The 15,763-nt window shown below is 45.2% G+C and overlaps 1 protein-coding gene across 2 annotated transcripts in view; it reads right to left on the bottom strand.

The window, feature by feature from the left end:
• The window catches only part of LOC310857777 (filamin-C-like), a 47,248-nt gene that overhangs the window by 30,218 nt on the left and 1,267 nt on the right, over positions 1-15,763 (bottom strand). Inside the window, exons 2-10 of one of the 2 annotated variants that reach the window (XM_083763654.1) lie at positions 10,787-11,035; positions 7,615-7,712; positions 5,177-5,327; positions 4,255-4,373; positions 3,568-3,645; positions 3,276-3,438; positions 2,441-2,641; positions 1,790-1,909; positions 117-254 (exon numbers count right to left, since the gene is read on the bottom strand). In XM_083763654.1, coding sequence (XP_083619780.1) covers positions 117-254; positions 1,790-1,909; positions 2,441-2,641; positions 3,276-3,438; positions 3,568-3,645; positions 4,255-4,373; positions 5,177-5,327; positions 7,615-7,712; positions 10,787-11,035 — 1,317 coding nt within the window. The remainder of the gene's footprint in view (positions 1-116; positions 255-1,789; positions 1,910-2,440; positions 2,642-3,275; positions 3,439-3,567; positions 3,646-4,254; positions 4,374-5,176; positions 5,328-7,614; positions 7,713-10,786; positions 11,036-15,763) is intronic. The other variant, XM_083763655.1, reaches the window with a different exon arrangement.

Below are 15,763 nucleotides of genomic sequence, written 5' to 3'. Positions count from 1 at the left end.
ACACAAACTCTCCATAATTTAGCTGGGGACCACCTGGAAGTTGGACCACCCTCAAGGACCACCGGTGGTCCCCGGACCACTGGTTGAGAGGAAGACGGGACAGCAGAAAGACTCACTTGGCCCTCTCACAGAGACTTGGAGCTCTCCACTGCCGGCTCCCTTGGTGTCCACCTTGAAGTCGGCCACCTCTTTCACCCTCACCCCTTTGGGCTGCAGGCCTCTGCCCGAGGCTCGGCACGCGTTGTTGTTGGTGGCTGTAAAAAAGTAATGATTGGAATAATTAAATGGAGAAACGTTGTATTAGAGAGATAACAGGCCAACAGTAGCCATTGGTTGATGATGGCGGCATTAGCAGCATCGATGTGATGTTTCGTTCAAACGGGAGTCTAGATTGACCCAAGAGACTGAAAATCACTCATCAAGCATCATCATCTGCAAACGAGAGACTATAGAGTCGACTGGCATTAAAGGGATTGTGACATTTAAAAAAAGGTTTTTGTAGTTTTTTTTAGGTTTTGGTTAGACATAGTATTAGTCCGACTGGATTAAGGTTGGTGAGGGGTGCGTTAAGGGTTGGGAGAGGGTTAAGGTTAGGTTTAGGTGTGCTGCCCCGTGGGAGGTTAGGGTTAGGGTGAGGGTTTGAGATATCGGACCAATGGTATTTTCTAACCACTTCACAGACACAGAGAAAATCCCAGACCAGAGAAAATCCACTGAATGTTCAAAGTTCAGGTTTTTGGGGTGTAGGCCTAATTAAGGTCATAAAACCTAGAATAAAAACAAAAATAAATGAAAAATAATGTCACGAAACCTTTAAAGCTGTATGCGGTAGGCCTATAGCCTATGAAACTGCTCAAACCAAACTGTTGTGACAGAAATGCAGATATAGCAGGCATCGCAGTACATGGAATGATTCATACTCGGAAATCAATGCCAAAGAATAAAAGAGCACAACAGCACAATCATATCAGACTGGTCACAAATGCAAACTCTGACAAACTCCAACTGTTCCCAACTCTGGTCCTTGAACTGCTGGCTTATAGTGAGTGAATTAAATCTGTACCAAGTAGACTGCTAGACCTACAGCACATGTAAACAGAGCTGCTATACACATCTTAAATCTCATATATCTCATATATAAAACTACAGTATTTGTCCCAAATTAATAAATGAATGACGCAATGTGACATAGCTCTGTTTACAAAATGCTGTACCTCCTCCAACTGTATATACTGTACTTTCCCCATTTCCAACAGTTTTTTTTATTATATTTTGACACTTGATTTGGCAATGTAAACATATGTTTTCTCATGCCAATAAAGCTCCTTTGAATTGAATCGAATACATTTAACAAACTTAAAATCAAATTCCCAAAATTATGGACGGCAGCTTTTTAAGGTGCAACTACAGTATCCAGCAGTAGTATAAAACTAGCAAGCACCAGTGTTGGGAATCACTGCACACTACTACACATCACCTCACCTCACCCCGCCGTTCTCTGAAATCATCACCTGAAACTAACATCGAGCTACACATGCTGCACGGGAGCAGGCTGAAACTAACATCAAGCTATAGCTTGATCATGTATACATGATGCACGATGCATGGGAGCAGGCGACCATAAGCACAGCACGGAACCCAGACGATGCATGGGAGCGACCTCATTCGGAGGAAACATACTAGGTGCAGGGCAGAGCATAGAGAGAGTGGTTGAGGCTGGGGCCCGGCGGCTAGCATGTCCGCACGAGCAAAAAGGCACGGGTTCCATCCCAGCAGACCATATACTAACTTGGTCGTGGTCGGCCACTTTTGGGAGGGTGAGCAGCGCCCTTCACTCCGGGAGGGGCGCACACTGTCTGAGGGATTATCTGCACAGGGGGGGCTCCGGGTGGAGGAGCGACAGGTGGAGCTAGAAACGGACAAATGGGTGGTGAAGTGGGGGAGTGGGGTTAAATGCTAGCTCAGTGTGTTGTCCCCAGTACCGACTGACAGTCATCTAAAGCATAGAACTGGTGGCCGGAGGACCCCCACCTTCATTTAATCGGTCCCGTAGGTTAATATCGGAATACGGATATATTATAAATTTCGGCTGTTACAATTCCAAACATGCAATCATAACCCACTTTAATTACTTCAGTCTACATTAGTAGCTTAATGACTAGTATTAAAATGTTATTGTCTTTTTTATGTACAATGTATTGTATTTAAGTTCATAAGGTTAACATAAATATTACTAACTTTTCAGGATTCCAATTAAAAATAGCAAAACAAAATAGCCGATATACAAGCTCAAACTGCGGCCCAGATCGGATATTTTTGTTAGAATAGAAGAAGGGCATTTATTATGAAAAAAGTTAAAATACAGAGAAAAAGAGGTTCCGGGCCTCTGGAGTGAGTGTGGAAATATAGTGTCCCCTGGACACTCTAAAGGGGGGCTCACCTTCGGCGATGTTTACACTGTACGGGCTCCGGGGGATCTCCTGCCCGGCAAACAGCACATGGACGGTGTGGGGGCCCTCCACCATGGGACAGTACGTGCATCGGAAAACGCTGTCCCCCTTGTCCTCCAGGACGAGCTCCACCGTGTCCTTCCTGCCCTGAGGGTCCACGATCACAACGCTCACGTCACCGTTACCGGCACCTGAGCAAAGAAATGACCGGATCAGCTATCACACAAACACAGAATTAAACGCCAGCGTTAATTAATTAATTCACCCGTACCACCAGCCAGTATTTTCCAATACGTATATCCGATCCGCATCGGATATACGTCTATCGCCTGGAGACCACAAAGGATTACCGCGACCATGGGCTATTGGCTAAGGGCCGTCGAATAAATCTTGTTTTGACCAGAAATGCATTTGAAAGGAACAGAAACAGTGCGCGTGGATGCACGCGCCGATCAGGTTGGACGCTTTTTTTCTGCTTAGACCATCACCTATACTGTAGCAACCCAATGCTAAAGCATTACTACACTATCGATCATAAACACTATAAAATATAATTTGCCGTAGATCTGATTGATTGATTGATTGATTGATTGAAGACTTAATTGAAATTCATTCAAACGGATACAGTCACAAGAAAGCCGGCAGGCTTTTTTCCATTGTGGTACGCAACAATGGAAAAAAGGCAGGGGGCCAGACTATTTGTAATGACGTAGATCTACGTCAAAAGCGGGGAATGGGATATAGCACCATGTCAACCCCGGTTATGATTCTTTAACATCTCTGAGTCCCTGTGTGTGTTGATCGTACTGTACTCTGCCTACTCACCGGCTGTATAGATGTCAAAGTAAGTGGGCTTGTTGGCCAGGTTTCCTGTGGCGTCCAGGCCTGGTCCTCTGGCGTGGACCTTGCTTGGATCCCCTACGTCCTTCGACACGTTCACCGTGAAGGGGCTCTTGTCAATGTCCTGACCAGCGAACAACACTTTCACCTATATGGGGAGGAGGACGCATCATGCAAAAGAGCTTTGACATTGCGTTCAAATCCAAGAGCTGCTTGTCATTATTGGGAGGAGATTTTTCGTTGTTGTAGAAATGAATTGGTGGCAGCGGTTTCTTACCCTGTGAACCCCCTCCACCTTGGGCACATAGGTAACGGTGTATGTTCCATGTTTATCTTTGTTGGGCTTCACTTTAGCCTGTATGGAGAACAAGGCATGTCAGATCAAAAGTCATTTACATACCGTTGAACTTAGGCCCCATTTAGACTATACAGTCACATCCAGTCAAATCTGATTCAAATCTGATTTATTTCTCAAATTTTGGCCGCGACCGTTCACACTGCATTTGCAAGTGACCGAACCAGCTGAAGAAATCACATTTGATTTGAGGCATTAAGGTTGCTTTTATGACATTTCTGAGACTATTCATGTTTCTGGAAGATGCTTCTATTTCTGAGACTATTCATGTTTCTGGAAGATGCTTCTATTTCTGAGACTATTCATGTTTCTGGAAGATGCTTCTATTTCTGAGACTATTCATGTTTCTGGAAGATGCTTCTAAATTTGTATTCTATTGCTCTTTCAAATACTCTTTCATCTTAAAATAACTGATGACCGAAAATAGCCAATCACGACATGTCGCAGCATTTCCGATGTGCAGTAATGCTTTCACAGAAGACACACTGATTGCTTCTATGGAATCCAAATGACTGAAATCAGTCGTGGCGACTGAGAACTGCGTAATTTAAGCATATCGCTGGACGAGTGTTTTTTCATCCGTATCGGCCGGGCAGAACAGCCTAGTACCTCCTCTTTGTATCCCTCTGGGTCCTCCACATACACCAGCACCTCGCCACTCCCTGCCTCCACAGTCTCCACGGTGAACACAGCTGGTTTCAGCACCTTGTTACCCTCAGGTTCAATACCTATGGTAGGAAATACAAAGCCATAAGAGTGGTGGTGCTAGTGCTACACAAACTATTATGTGCAAAGGATTTTCTCCTTTAGGGAATGGGAAGATGGGAATGGGAGAGACGAGAGAGAGAGAGAGAGAGAGAGAGAGAGAGAGAGAGAGAGAGAGAGAAGAAGAAAGGGGTCGAGACTTGTGTGGAATTTACACTGAAAGCAGGAACATTGCAGTTACAAAGGGACTAAAGGAGAGAGGAGCTGGCCAAAAGGTTATCCTGTGTATCCCACTGTCTTAAACCTTGTATTATATCGACAAACTGTACTTGTGCAACGATTGAGTACAATAGAGCACCGAAGTCCTGACGTAACTCGCTCATCCCGACGATTCCCCTGGTTCGCGGAAGTGATTTCTCTATGGAGAATAACATGGGGTGATCTTAATATCGTCTACTATAAGCGTTGTGGTCCAAAAATAAACAAGCTGTCTCGGCGTTATTGTCAGGGAGGTGTCTCTGTATCGTTTGCAACAGTCAGTCACTCATATATGATACAGTCTGCTTCTAGCGAAAATCTAACTAATTCAGTAGCAGTAACATTAGCGTTTTCTCTCAGTCAGTTGATTCTTCATATCCATATGAGTGAAGCGGCCGGGGTGACATGTTCATTTTTCAAACACAGTTGTTATATGAGGCGATCTCAAATCGCCTCAATGGGGATTTCAATGCAACTAAACAAATACATGAACCTGGGGACAGACGCCCTCTACTGAAAGTGACGTCAGACTTCGGTGCTCTATAACCTGTGTGTTTTGAGCACTTACCGGGTCCATATGCCTTGACCATGTTGGGGAAGAGCTGTTTGTTTTTGAGGGGAGCGCCAGGCTTCAGCTTGGCCTTAGGGAACTGGGACAGGTACGTCATGACTGAATGGTCGTCTACATCTGGATCCACTATCTCTTCGGGGGCAATCACCTGGAATATGAGTAAAAAATATGTATAATTAAAGGGATCGTGACATAAAAAAATACGTTTTTGTAGATCTCAACCAAAGTGTTTGGGAAACCTCGCTCAAATAGAGACTCCGCGAGCGAATATAGGAGGATGGACGACATCGCTGCACGCTCGCGGTACATCAGGCCAGTCTCATTGAAAAACATGTATTCTACTTGCTAGCATCGCTGGCAGGCGTAAGGGTTTTATCGGTGCAACTATACATTTATTGTTATAGTTACTGTACTGTGCTCTGTACTGTATTGTAGTGTACTGTGCGGGGGTCCCTGGAACATCCAGACCCCCAGGAACGCGCCCAGGGTTCCGGCGAGCCACCCGTGTCCGAAACGGTCGAAAAATGACAGTTACCATGTAGGGGTCCCCGGGGGTCCGTGTGGGGGTCTGGAACATCCAGAGCCCCAGGAACGGCCCAGGGCTCGTACTGTAGTGTACTCTGTGCCACTTTATTCTGTGCTGTACTGTACTGTACTGTACTGGCCACTTTAGGTGTGGCAGCTTTCCGTGCTCGGACACAGAGACAGACATACGGACAGACATACGGACACACATAGCTCCATAATGGAGCGGAGGCACCGCTCAAAAATGATTTGTTTGCTTATCTTTATGGGCAGTTCATTCCCTTTTAAATGATTCTCCTCACAGGCTGTATAGCACGGCTAAGTTTAGCAAGAGGAGGTGAGGGAGGGAGGCTCTGGTGGGAGTCAGTCAGGCCAATGAGGCAAGCATCTCTAGCGTGAAATGTGGTCCTCTCTAAACATGTAAGCTTGGTTGACTCTGTGTACAAATTTCTCCTGTCAAGCATTGCAGAATGGCATTTAGCATGGATTAAACCATCTTATTTCCCACTCGCTCATCTCTCTCTCTCTCTCTCTCTCTCTCTCTCTCTCTCTCTCGCGCGCACTCGCTCTCTCTGCCTGTTCTGGGCTAGTTTCCCTCTCTGTCACACAGCAGGGTATAAAGCCACGCTGCTCTCTGTCTATATTTAACGACACAACGGCGTGGGTTAACGGCCGCTGCTCTCGGTAAGCCAGCCAGCAGGGATTTAGTCTGAGCCATGCGGACCTCTGCCACATCCCCTTTCACCGACCCCTTGGAATCCAGCCCGCCCCCCGAGTCAACACAGCAATGACACACACCTCTCAGCTATGTCACCAATGTAATGCCTCACAGAGGATAGCTATTATGAACCCCCGTGTTAGGGTAAACACCCTCGCAATGGTAACATGCGGTGGGTTTGTTCTGTTTGTTATTCAGGTGAGCACAAGCATATTATTACACATGTGTATTGCCTCTGAAGGTGTAATATTTCATTATTTCGTACACATCCTAGTGATGTGGAAAATACTACATGCAAATGATGGGGACCTTTGGGACAGCAAAGTAAATATGGATATGAATAAATGTCATTTGATTTCTCCTGTATGTATACAGTATGCATAAAAAGACACTGATACAGGAAGAAGAACACTTTAGCTCCGGTGAAAGGTTGTACATATAAACACTGACCGGCACCTATAGAACAAGGTGAGCGTTTTCTTTCTTAACAGTTTCCGTGCCGCGAATGGATTACTCCAGGTTAATGTCGCTGCCGTATCGGACATACCCGCCTTTTGTTTTATGTGTTTAATCCGCCGTAATGTAATGAATCAAAAGAAAATCCGTCTTCGTCGCGGAGTATGAGACTGGATGGCTTCGCTGTGATGACGAAACCGGAAATCGTCACATGCTGTGGGCTGCTAGGGCTTCTGGGAAATTGAGGCCAATGGAAATGCATTGGTTGCAACGCCTCATTGAAACCAATCTTGTGTGCGTCTTCCGGGTGCACCAAGATGGTGGATGCTACACACAGATCATAACAAACCACGGGAGCTTTTTTTGATGGATTTTCGCGGATTAAAAGCCCAAATAATTCAGCGTATGCTCTAAAGGTAATACAACAATCTCGGCAGTGAAGGGGGGTTGATTAAAATGCGGGTTAATCGTAAAAAACAGTCAAACTGTTAAAAGAGACTGACGGCCAGCAAGGCAGTGCAGTGCTGGGATGACCATTGTTATGAACTGTGTTTAGGTATACATCTTCATCTGATGAAGAGCTAAGAGGCTTGCAATGTAATGTCCACTATATGGTGTAAGAAACTTAAACACTTCCAATCAATCAATCAATCAATCAATCAATCAATCAATTTGGAGCATTACCCAGTGTGCGCCTGTGCGGACCTTACGTCTGTTCTATAGGTGTCCATCTTACCTGTGGCACACCAAGCCAGTCGTCCGCCTGCTGCATGGCCTCTCTGGCATTCTCCACAGGCTGGTTAGGATCCCATTCTGCCCAGTCAGGACACAACCCTATCAGCAAGAAAGAAAGAAAGAAAGACAGCAAATTCAGCCAATGACAAACAGGCCGGGCTCACAAAACAATTCCATGCAAGCTGATGAAACCTGTTGCATTGCTGTAGCTATTAATAAGACACCCCTGAGCCTGTCACTACTATCTCCGCAACACCTTGAGTCTACCCACAATGCTCTCTGTTCCAGGGTGGCACAGACACCTTGGCACTTTCCACTACGACTCTCCCTCTCACGCAATAACAGCAATGACAACTGTCTGCATGCATGGGCCAAAACCCCACGGCTAAACCCCTTCACCCTGCTAATACCTAAATTGGATTAGCGTTAGCAATGAAGAGAGTTCACTCACTCAAAAGGCCCCATAGCACGACACTGGACACCATTATCCAATTAATACTGACATGATACTAGTGGCTACTGTAGTAGAGCGCAAACAGTGGATTTGAGACGGCGCTTACATATTTCTGCTATAAAGAGAATTGGACTATAATGTACTGTATGTCATGTTACTTTATCAATAGACAGCAGGGGACTTTTGTGATACTTAAAGCCGTCCAAAAGGGATGACTTTTGAAATGATTTATTCCCACCACAAGGGATTATCGCGTTTCAATTAGTTGTGATGTCAAGTTTAGAGGAAAGCCCCAGTCTCTTCATGTAATATTAACCCATTTAGGTGTTGCTTTGTCATTTAAAGGAGAATTCCATACTAAAAGGCTTTCTAACCTTTCTTTGTAGTTGTTACGTCCCCACCAAAGAGGTCCAGGTGTTATTTTGTGCAAAAGCTCCTTATTGGCTGTTTTCCCTACCATAAGCCCTAAATGAATTGCATTGAATTGAATGGGAATTGAATGGGGCTATGGGGTGTTGTGCTAATTCGCTTATTTCCATCACTCAAAATTATAATTTCTTTGTATATATCCTCTCTTCATAATGTAAATAATATCCCAAGCGGCACACTTTACTACTTATTTCGATGGAAATAAGCAAACTAGCATAACACCCCATAGCCCCATTCAATTCCCATTCAATGCAATGCAATTCATTGAGGGCTTATGGTAGGGAAAATAGCCAATAAGGAGTTTTTGCACAAAAATACACCTGGACCTCTTTGGTGGGGACGTAACAACTACAAAGAAAGGTAAGAAAGATAAGAAAGCATTTTAGCATGGAATTCTCCTTTAACCACTTTAACCAGTATTTTAAACTTTAGCTGTTGGAAAAATAGAAGTTCTGCTATTTATAGTGAAAATGTGTGAAAATCTTTGAATATATATTATTTCAACGCTTTTAACTCAAATGTTAGCCTCTGGGGGGGGTCCCTGGGACAATATATTTTCAGATGGGGTCCACAGACAAATACAGATAATTCTGGCGGTCCTTGACATGAAATAGTTTGAGAACCACTGACATAGAAACAGGTTTTTCAGAAAACTTTTAGAAGACCTTTGTAGTATCTGGTCTCAGGTCTCAATGGATTAATGGGTTATCTCATTTGCAGCTTGCGTTATCTAATTGGGTTATCTAATTTGCAGCTTTATAAGCTTTTTTTCCCCCTAATGGTGTCTGTACAAGACCACATGAAGACATCACAACCTTGTATGGTGCAGCACACTGAGCGCAGTGTTTAAACGATGTTTCAGCTCAGATCATTGGCTCGTATAAACACAGTGCTCATTAGTCTGTATCTGCACCTTTGTCTCTGAGAGGCAAAGCCAAGAGACGTCTCTCGCTAAAAAAACAAAACGGAATTGCGTCGTGTGTGTGTGTGTGTGTGTGTGTGTGTGTGTGTGTGTGTGTGTGTGTGTGTGTGTGTGTGTGTGTGTGTCACAGGCACCCTATACGCTCTGTGTGACAGATCGCTCTACTTCGTGAGACGGTGCCAAACAAGCATCCCTCCCATCCCTCCCTGGACACGAAGAGGAGGAATGGTGCCCAAATTTGGGGGTGTTGTTGAGTGGTGCTGACTCTGAGGCTATAAACGTTAAAGCCACATGGCTTGGGCCTCCGAGCCCGGACCGGAGAGACAGAGAGACGGAGTGAGCACTTCAGTCATTGTTCGGACAGCTGACAGAGAGAGACATCCCCGCCTGGGGCAGCCGCATAAGTAACACATAGTGTATACGCATACTGACACTACCTGCTCTCCAGAGACGGATTAGTCTGGCTGACATCCAAACCTGGGTTTGGATGTGCGTGCGTACATGTGCGTACGTGCGTGAGTGCAGCATATCTCTCATCTTGTAGACAGGGAGAGAAGGAGAGAAATTCTCCGGAGAGAAGGTGATACGGTATCAGATTCGTCGGCTGGCACATGCCTGACCCTGGACTCCATGGCGACCAATTGTAAACGACGGTATACAGTAGTCTCTCTTAACGAGCCGCAGAAACCTGATCCTTGAGTCAGCATTTATAACCTCTCGTCCTTAGAGAGACCTAAGCTCGCTCCTCCCTTTTGGTTACCAACTCTCCATCATTTAGCTGGGGACAACCTGGGACCCCCCCTCAAGGACCACTGGTGGTCCCCGGACCACTGGTTGAGAACCACTGCTCTGTGAGGTGCATAAGCCTGTCACAATTAGGGTATTACATACTGTAACTGCCTTTTTCCCCTAATCACAATTACTTTTTGACATAATGGTTAGAATTGTTCCCTTCCTTTCATCTGCATAAAAACACCTGGATGACATTAACAGAAATGCCATATTTCCATAAATAATTCCACATCGTTGTTCATGCTCTTCTAAGCCTCAACCTGGAGTCCCTATTTTGGGGAAAAGATCTCTCATGAATTGCGAACATAGCAGACACAAGCTCACAAAAACTTTGCATCGTGTATTAAAGGAAATAAAACGCAATTTGATTTAAAACAACACGTTCAAATGGTTAATTATTTCGCAATGACAATTAATCGTCAACTTTAATGTCATGATGGTGATTGCCTCAGGTTTGGACGGATTAAAGTGAAAATCGCATAGGCACCCTTTTTAAGGGGTCTGCACGGGTTTATCAACTGCCCCTAACAGCCCAACAGTAATTGAAGTGGAGGTGTTGGAGGTGGGGGTTCTTACCGGGGGCACAGTTGTCCACGAGGGCTCCCAGGGCCTTGCCGTCCCTCCAGTCCTTGTTGAAGTTTTTGATGGGCAGCTGGGGCACCTTGTTCTGGATCCAGCCCAGAAGTCGCTGCTTGGGCGTCAGCTTCTTGGCCTCCTCGTCATCCTCGTCGTCCCACATGGGCATGGAGATGGAGTAGTGGAGGATGAGAGTCCAGATCAGACCCAGGATCAGCTTCAGGTTCCCGTCCACGATGGCTTTGCTGTCTGTGGAAGTATTGTCGACACAGAGATGGGATTTAAATTAAATTGGTTCTGTGCAGGCAGGAGTTGGAACTTTTTTGAGGGGTGTCACTCAGAGCAATATGAGTAATCGTATACATACATCAAGTTGACTTTTAAAAAGCCTAAATTTTGTCAATTGCATTGGCTCTTGGCTGTAATAATAACAATAATAATCTATTTTCTGTGCAAATTGAATGAGGAGGATGACGAGTCACTGAAATGATGTGATCCAACCTGACATTATGTCATTCAGTCACAATGTAACACTGTAGGCAGAAACAGCTGAGGCTGTGTGTGTGTGTGTGTGTGTGTGTGTGTGTGTGTGTGTGTGTGTGTGTGTGTGTGTGTGTGTGTGTGTAAATCAGGGACTAATATATTTTGCAGTTCGGATATTTTAAGGATAGCTCCCACTTCCAGACCCATCCCCAATCACACTTATGAAATACTATGATCTCCCTGAGAGCAATAATAACGTTGGCTGGTTATAGAGTTACCAATTCGATATGAATGCAGTGGGTAAAACATTTAGATGTTTGCGCTGTGTTTGATGTGTCACAGTTTGACTGGCACAGGCAGGTGGGTGGCCAGCGTGGCACAGTGTGGGTTTTTGATCCATCCATCTCTGACTTTTAGGACGTGTGGTCCAACAGACGTCCAATAAACAGTCTCTGGTTACACTTTGTGACACTTTTTTTTTTAAACAGGCCAGTGATGATTTCACGGCCGAAACTGTGTTGTGGTGACTCACAAAACATGCCCTGTTAGGAAAAGCAAACTCTTTAGGATATATTATTGTATATATTTCTCTTTTATGTTTCAAAATACACACTTTTGTACCTGTATAACTTTAACTGTAACACCTCGAATTCCTCCCCTCTGGGGATTAATATGTTATCTATCTATAGTCTAAGGCCTGCTATGTTTCCTATATGGAGAATGTCAATGCCTATATGTATATGGTGTACCGTTTCCATCAGCTGTGCAGTTGTGAATGCGGATACATTTGGCCAGATGCCCCTCCCTCTGCCAGACACATCCCATCCTCTCTAAGACATGTGGTTCCCAAACTTTTGTCATGTCAAGGACCCCCAAATTGACATGGATTAGTCTACGGACCCCCATTCAATGGCATTTCGTTCTCTGGGATCCCATTTTTTTTTTTTTTAAATCAATGTTAATTTAACTCTAAGAGTGTACAAATGCAAATACAAGTGTATACACTCTTAGAGTTACAGACCCATAAGGGTCCATTTGGTTCCAAACTATCATTTAGCTGGCGATCCCCTAGAACTCCCTCAAGGACCCCTGGGGGTCCCCGGACCCCACATTGAGAAGTTAATAAGAAAATAAAACAAGTTAATAAGAAACTATACTCAAGAGAGTCCGATATTCCTTGTTCTATGTATGTATCTTCAAGAATCTGCACCCATGCTATTGAGACTATAGTATAAAGACTCCCCCCTGAGTAGAGCACGCCTTCGCGGCTTCGCCTAACGTTTCTCTCTTCTTTTTTTTGCTTTCTGCCTTAATTGATAGGATATAGTGAAGATAGACAGGAAACAGGGAGAGAGAGAGACTGGGAATGACACGCATGCAGCAAAGGTTGCCGGGATTTGGACTCGAACCCGCGACACACTGTCAGGCATATATATACTGTATGTGGTATGCGCCAAGACCACTAGGCCAGCGGGGAGCCTCTCCTGGCGGTGGGAGATTTGTCCTGGACAGTTAGTTCAGGACACCTTTGGGGGAACACCACGCAGCAGCGGGACACTCCCGATTGAGGGGCTGGTTGAGCGCAGAGGAGACATGTTCAGATGGCACACAGTCAGACGCTCTGCACTGCACGTGATGTATGGGACGCACCGTGTCGCCTTCACAGGGCTCTGCTAAAAAGCCTCGACCACACCGGGAATTTCACCCGAGTGTGTGGTTGGATCATCAGTCACTGGAACCGCAGGCTTCACTGTCAGAATTTTAATAACTATTCTGCATGAAATATGGGGCAGGGGTCTATCTATCTATCCGCGGCTGACTGATTAGCAGTCATAACTCTTCAGTTATCCACCACGTCGCCGTGCAATTCGGATCTCCTCAGAGATATGGGAGGTATACAAAGCACCCTCACACACACGCTATGTATGCACCTACTACCAGTGTATACCCAGTATATGGTATATTCCCAGTAATGCAATACAGCAGCCCCTAGTGCTGACATACAGTACTGTTCTCTCTATTACACACTAATACAGACATACACCAATACAGACATACACCAATGCAGTGTATTGACACTGCAGTGCAGATGATAGCAGTGCAAACTTGATCTATAGCTAATCCTCAGTCATTCAGTGAAAATGAAACCTTGGAATAGAGGGTATGCGCATGATATCATCATCATACTCGGAGGTTATGTGGGAACGCCTGAGTGGCAAAAAACTATCCTTTCTGGCCTTGACAGCTCATACATCCAGACAGAAAGGTATATGATTGCATTAGACGTCGTTAAAGTATAACGTTGCCACTTATTGACTTGCCACTCACTTGATGCATGCGCATGCCCTACTTATACAACAGCTGACCAACATTCTAATGCTCTTTAATAAGCAGACAATACTCTATCCTGATCCTGATTTACTGTATCCTGACCTCAAAACACATGTTCTGTTATTACTGTGTACTGTGTAGCCTTCTAATGTTGGCACTTTCACCACTTGAACCCTAGAATCCACATTCTGTGTGGAACAATATAGCCAAAAAAGAACAGAACTGCAAGATCACAAGTTCTTCCTCCTAATGTGGGATTATGGGAATTGTAGGCAGCAGGAAGGGCATTTTATACTCTTGTGTTAAGTGACATTAACGTGCCATCCAGGATGCTCTGGTTACACTACTATGTCTGGAGAGCTTTAGTGAAGTGAGAGTGGCTGTCAACTACAGTATACGGCAGCTCCTTGATCTGTGGCCTGACACCACTGACCTTCACTGAGGTGTGATTGCAACCTGCGGCGCGCGCGCGCGTGCGTGTGTGTGTGTGTGCGTGCGTGCACTCGCACACATGTATATAACAGAGTCGAGTGCTTGTCTTGCATACATTCTAATTAACACTGCCCTAGGGAATTTCCACTTTCCAGTGTAAAGTTTGTCACCCAACCACCGCAGTCACAGAGTAAAATCATGTATTTTGATATATGCCCAACTAGGCCTCGTAAACCGGGCATTGACTGTCTGAAATTAACCAGTGATCTAAATGGCACTCTGGTGTCATTGTTTCCTGTGTTTCCATATCTGACTCAGCTCATGCAGCCATGTAGACCGACAGACTTTCTGTGAAAGACAGGGGCAGCAGTGCCTCAGGCGTAGAGTGGCCGGATGGTAACCGCAAGGTTGCCAGTTCGAACCCGGGCTCCCCCAGAGTTAGTGTTGAAGTGCCCTTGAGCAAGACTCTGAACACCTCCTAGGTTGGTGCCTTGCATGGTTTCCGCTGCCTTCGGTGTATGAATGTGTGTGTGAATGGGTGAATGTAATGCACAATCTATGTAAAGTGCATTGGATAAAGGCGCTACGTAAATGCACCATACAGAGTCAGAGATGCTGACCAGTGGCCTGACCACTATAGTGACCACAACTTGCTTTGCTTTGTATGATGAATTCAAAATGGTGGACCCTATTGTAAACAAGTGTAATGCTTCATGGTGTCGTCCACAGTTGTGCTTGAAATGTACTGTAGCCTAATTCTGCAAACTGTTAAACATACTTAATTCAATCAATCACACCAGACAAACAGCTGTTGTATAGTTTGAATTTGAGGACAAATGGATGTAGGCCTACTCTGTGTATGGTACTGAGAATGGCCTACTTATTCATAAACTGTTCGATTTATTGTAGAAGGTCTACAATTAGTCAATTACCAATGAGGCCACTACTGAAATAGCTGGTTAGTTAGTCCCATACTCCAGTGGTTTACAACCAGTGGTCCGGGGACCACCAGTGGTCCTTGAGGGGGTTCAAGATGGTCCCCAGCTAAATGATGGAGAGTTTGTAACCAAATGGACCTTTATTGTCTCCACCAGGCCGAAGGCATGTGGGGAGAGTATGTTTTGCACTCCGTCCGTCCGTGTGTCCGTGTGTCCGTGTGTCCGTGTGTCCGTGTGTCCGTGAACAGCTAATCTCGGCCACCGTTAACCCGGTCGATGCCATATTTTGCACACACACTCCCTGGATGCCAACCATGAACCTCTGCCCCAAACTTTCCAGAACGGCCTGTTATAGCGCCACCAGGAGGCCGCTTTGTGCAAAACAAGTTTTTCGATGCCATATTTTGCACACACACTCCCTGGATGCCAACCATGAACCTCTGCCCCAAACTTTCCAGAACGGCCTGTTATAGCGCCACCAGGAGGCCGCTTTGTGCAAAACAAGTTTTTGCACAGTACACCTACAGATTTTGTCCAAACATCACGCAAATTGGTACACAGTCTCTCTAGAGCCATTCAACGAAACGGGTCTTTCAGATTTATCAGACTCCATCCTGATTGGTTAAGATTGGCTTCCAAAGTTCACAGGAGTGCTCAGTTTCAAACAAAATGCTGCAAATCATGAACACATCGCGTGATTTCCGTGAAATTGTGCACCCACATTCCCACTAGGCCGAGGACGAAATGGCACATGAACAATTTCAACTCAGCCTCAAGGTGGCGCTATAACTGG

The sequence above is a fragment of the Protomyctophum parallelum genome (assembly GCF_964188405.1).
Source record: "Protomyctophum parallelum genome assembly, chromosome: 4".
Lineage (NCBI taxonomy): Eukaryota > Metazoa > Chordata > Actinopteri > Myctophiformes > Myctophidae > Protomyctophum > Protomyctophum parallelum.
This window is presented reverse-complemented; position numbering and strand designations above follow the sequence as displayed.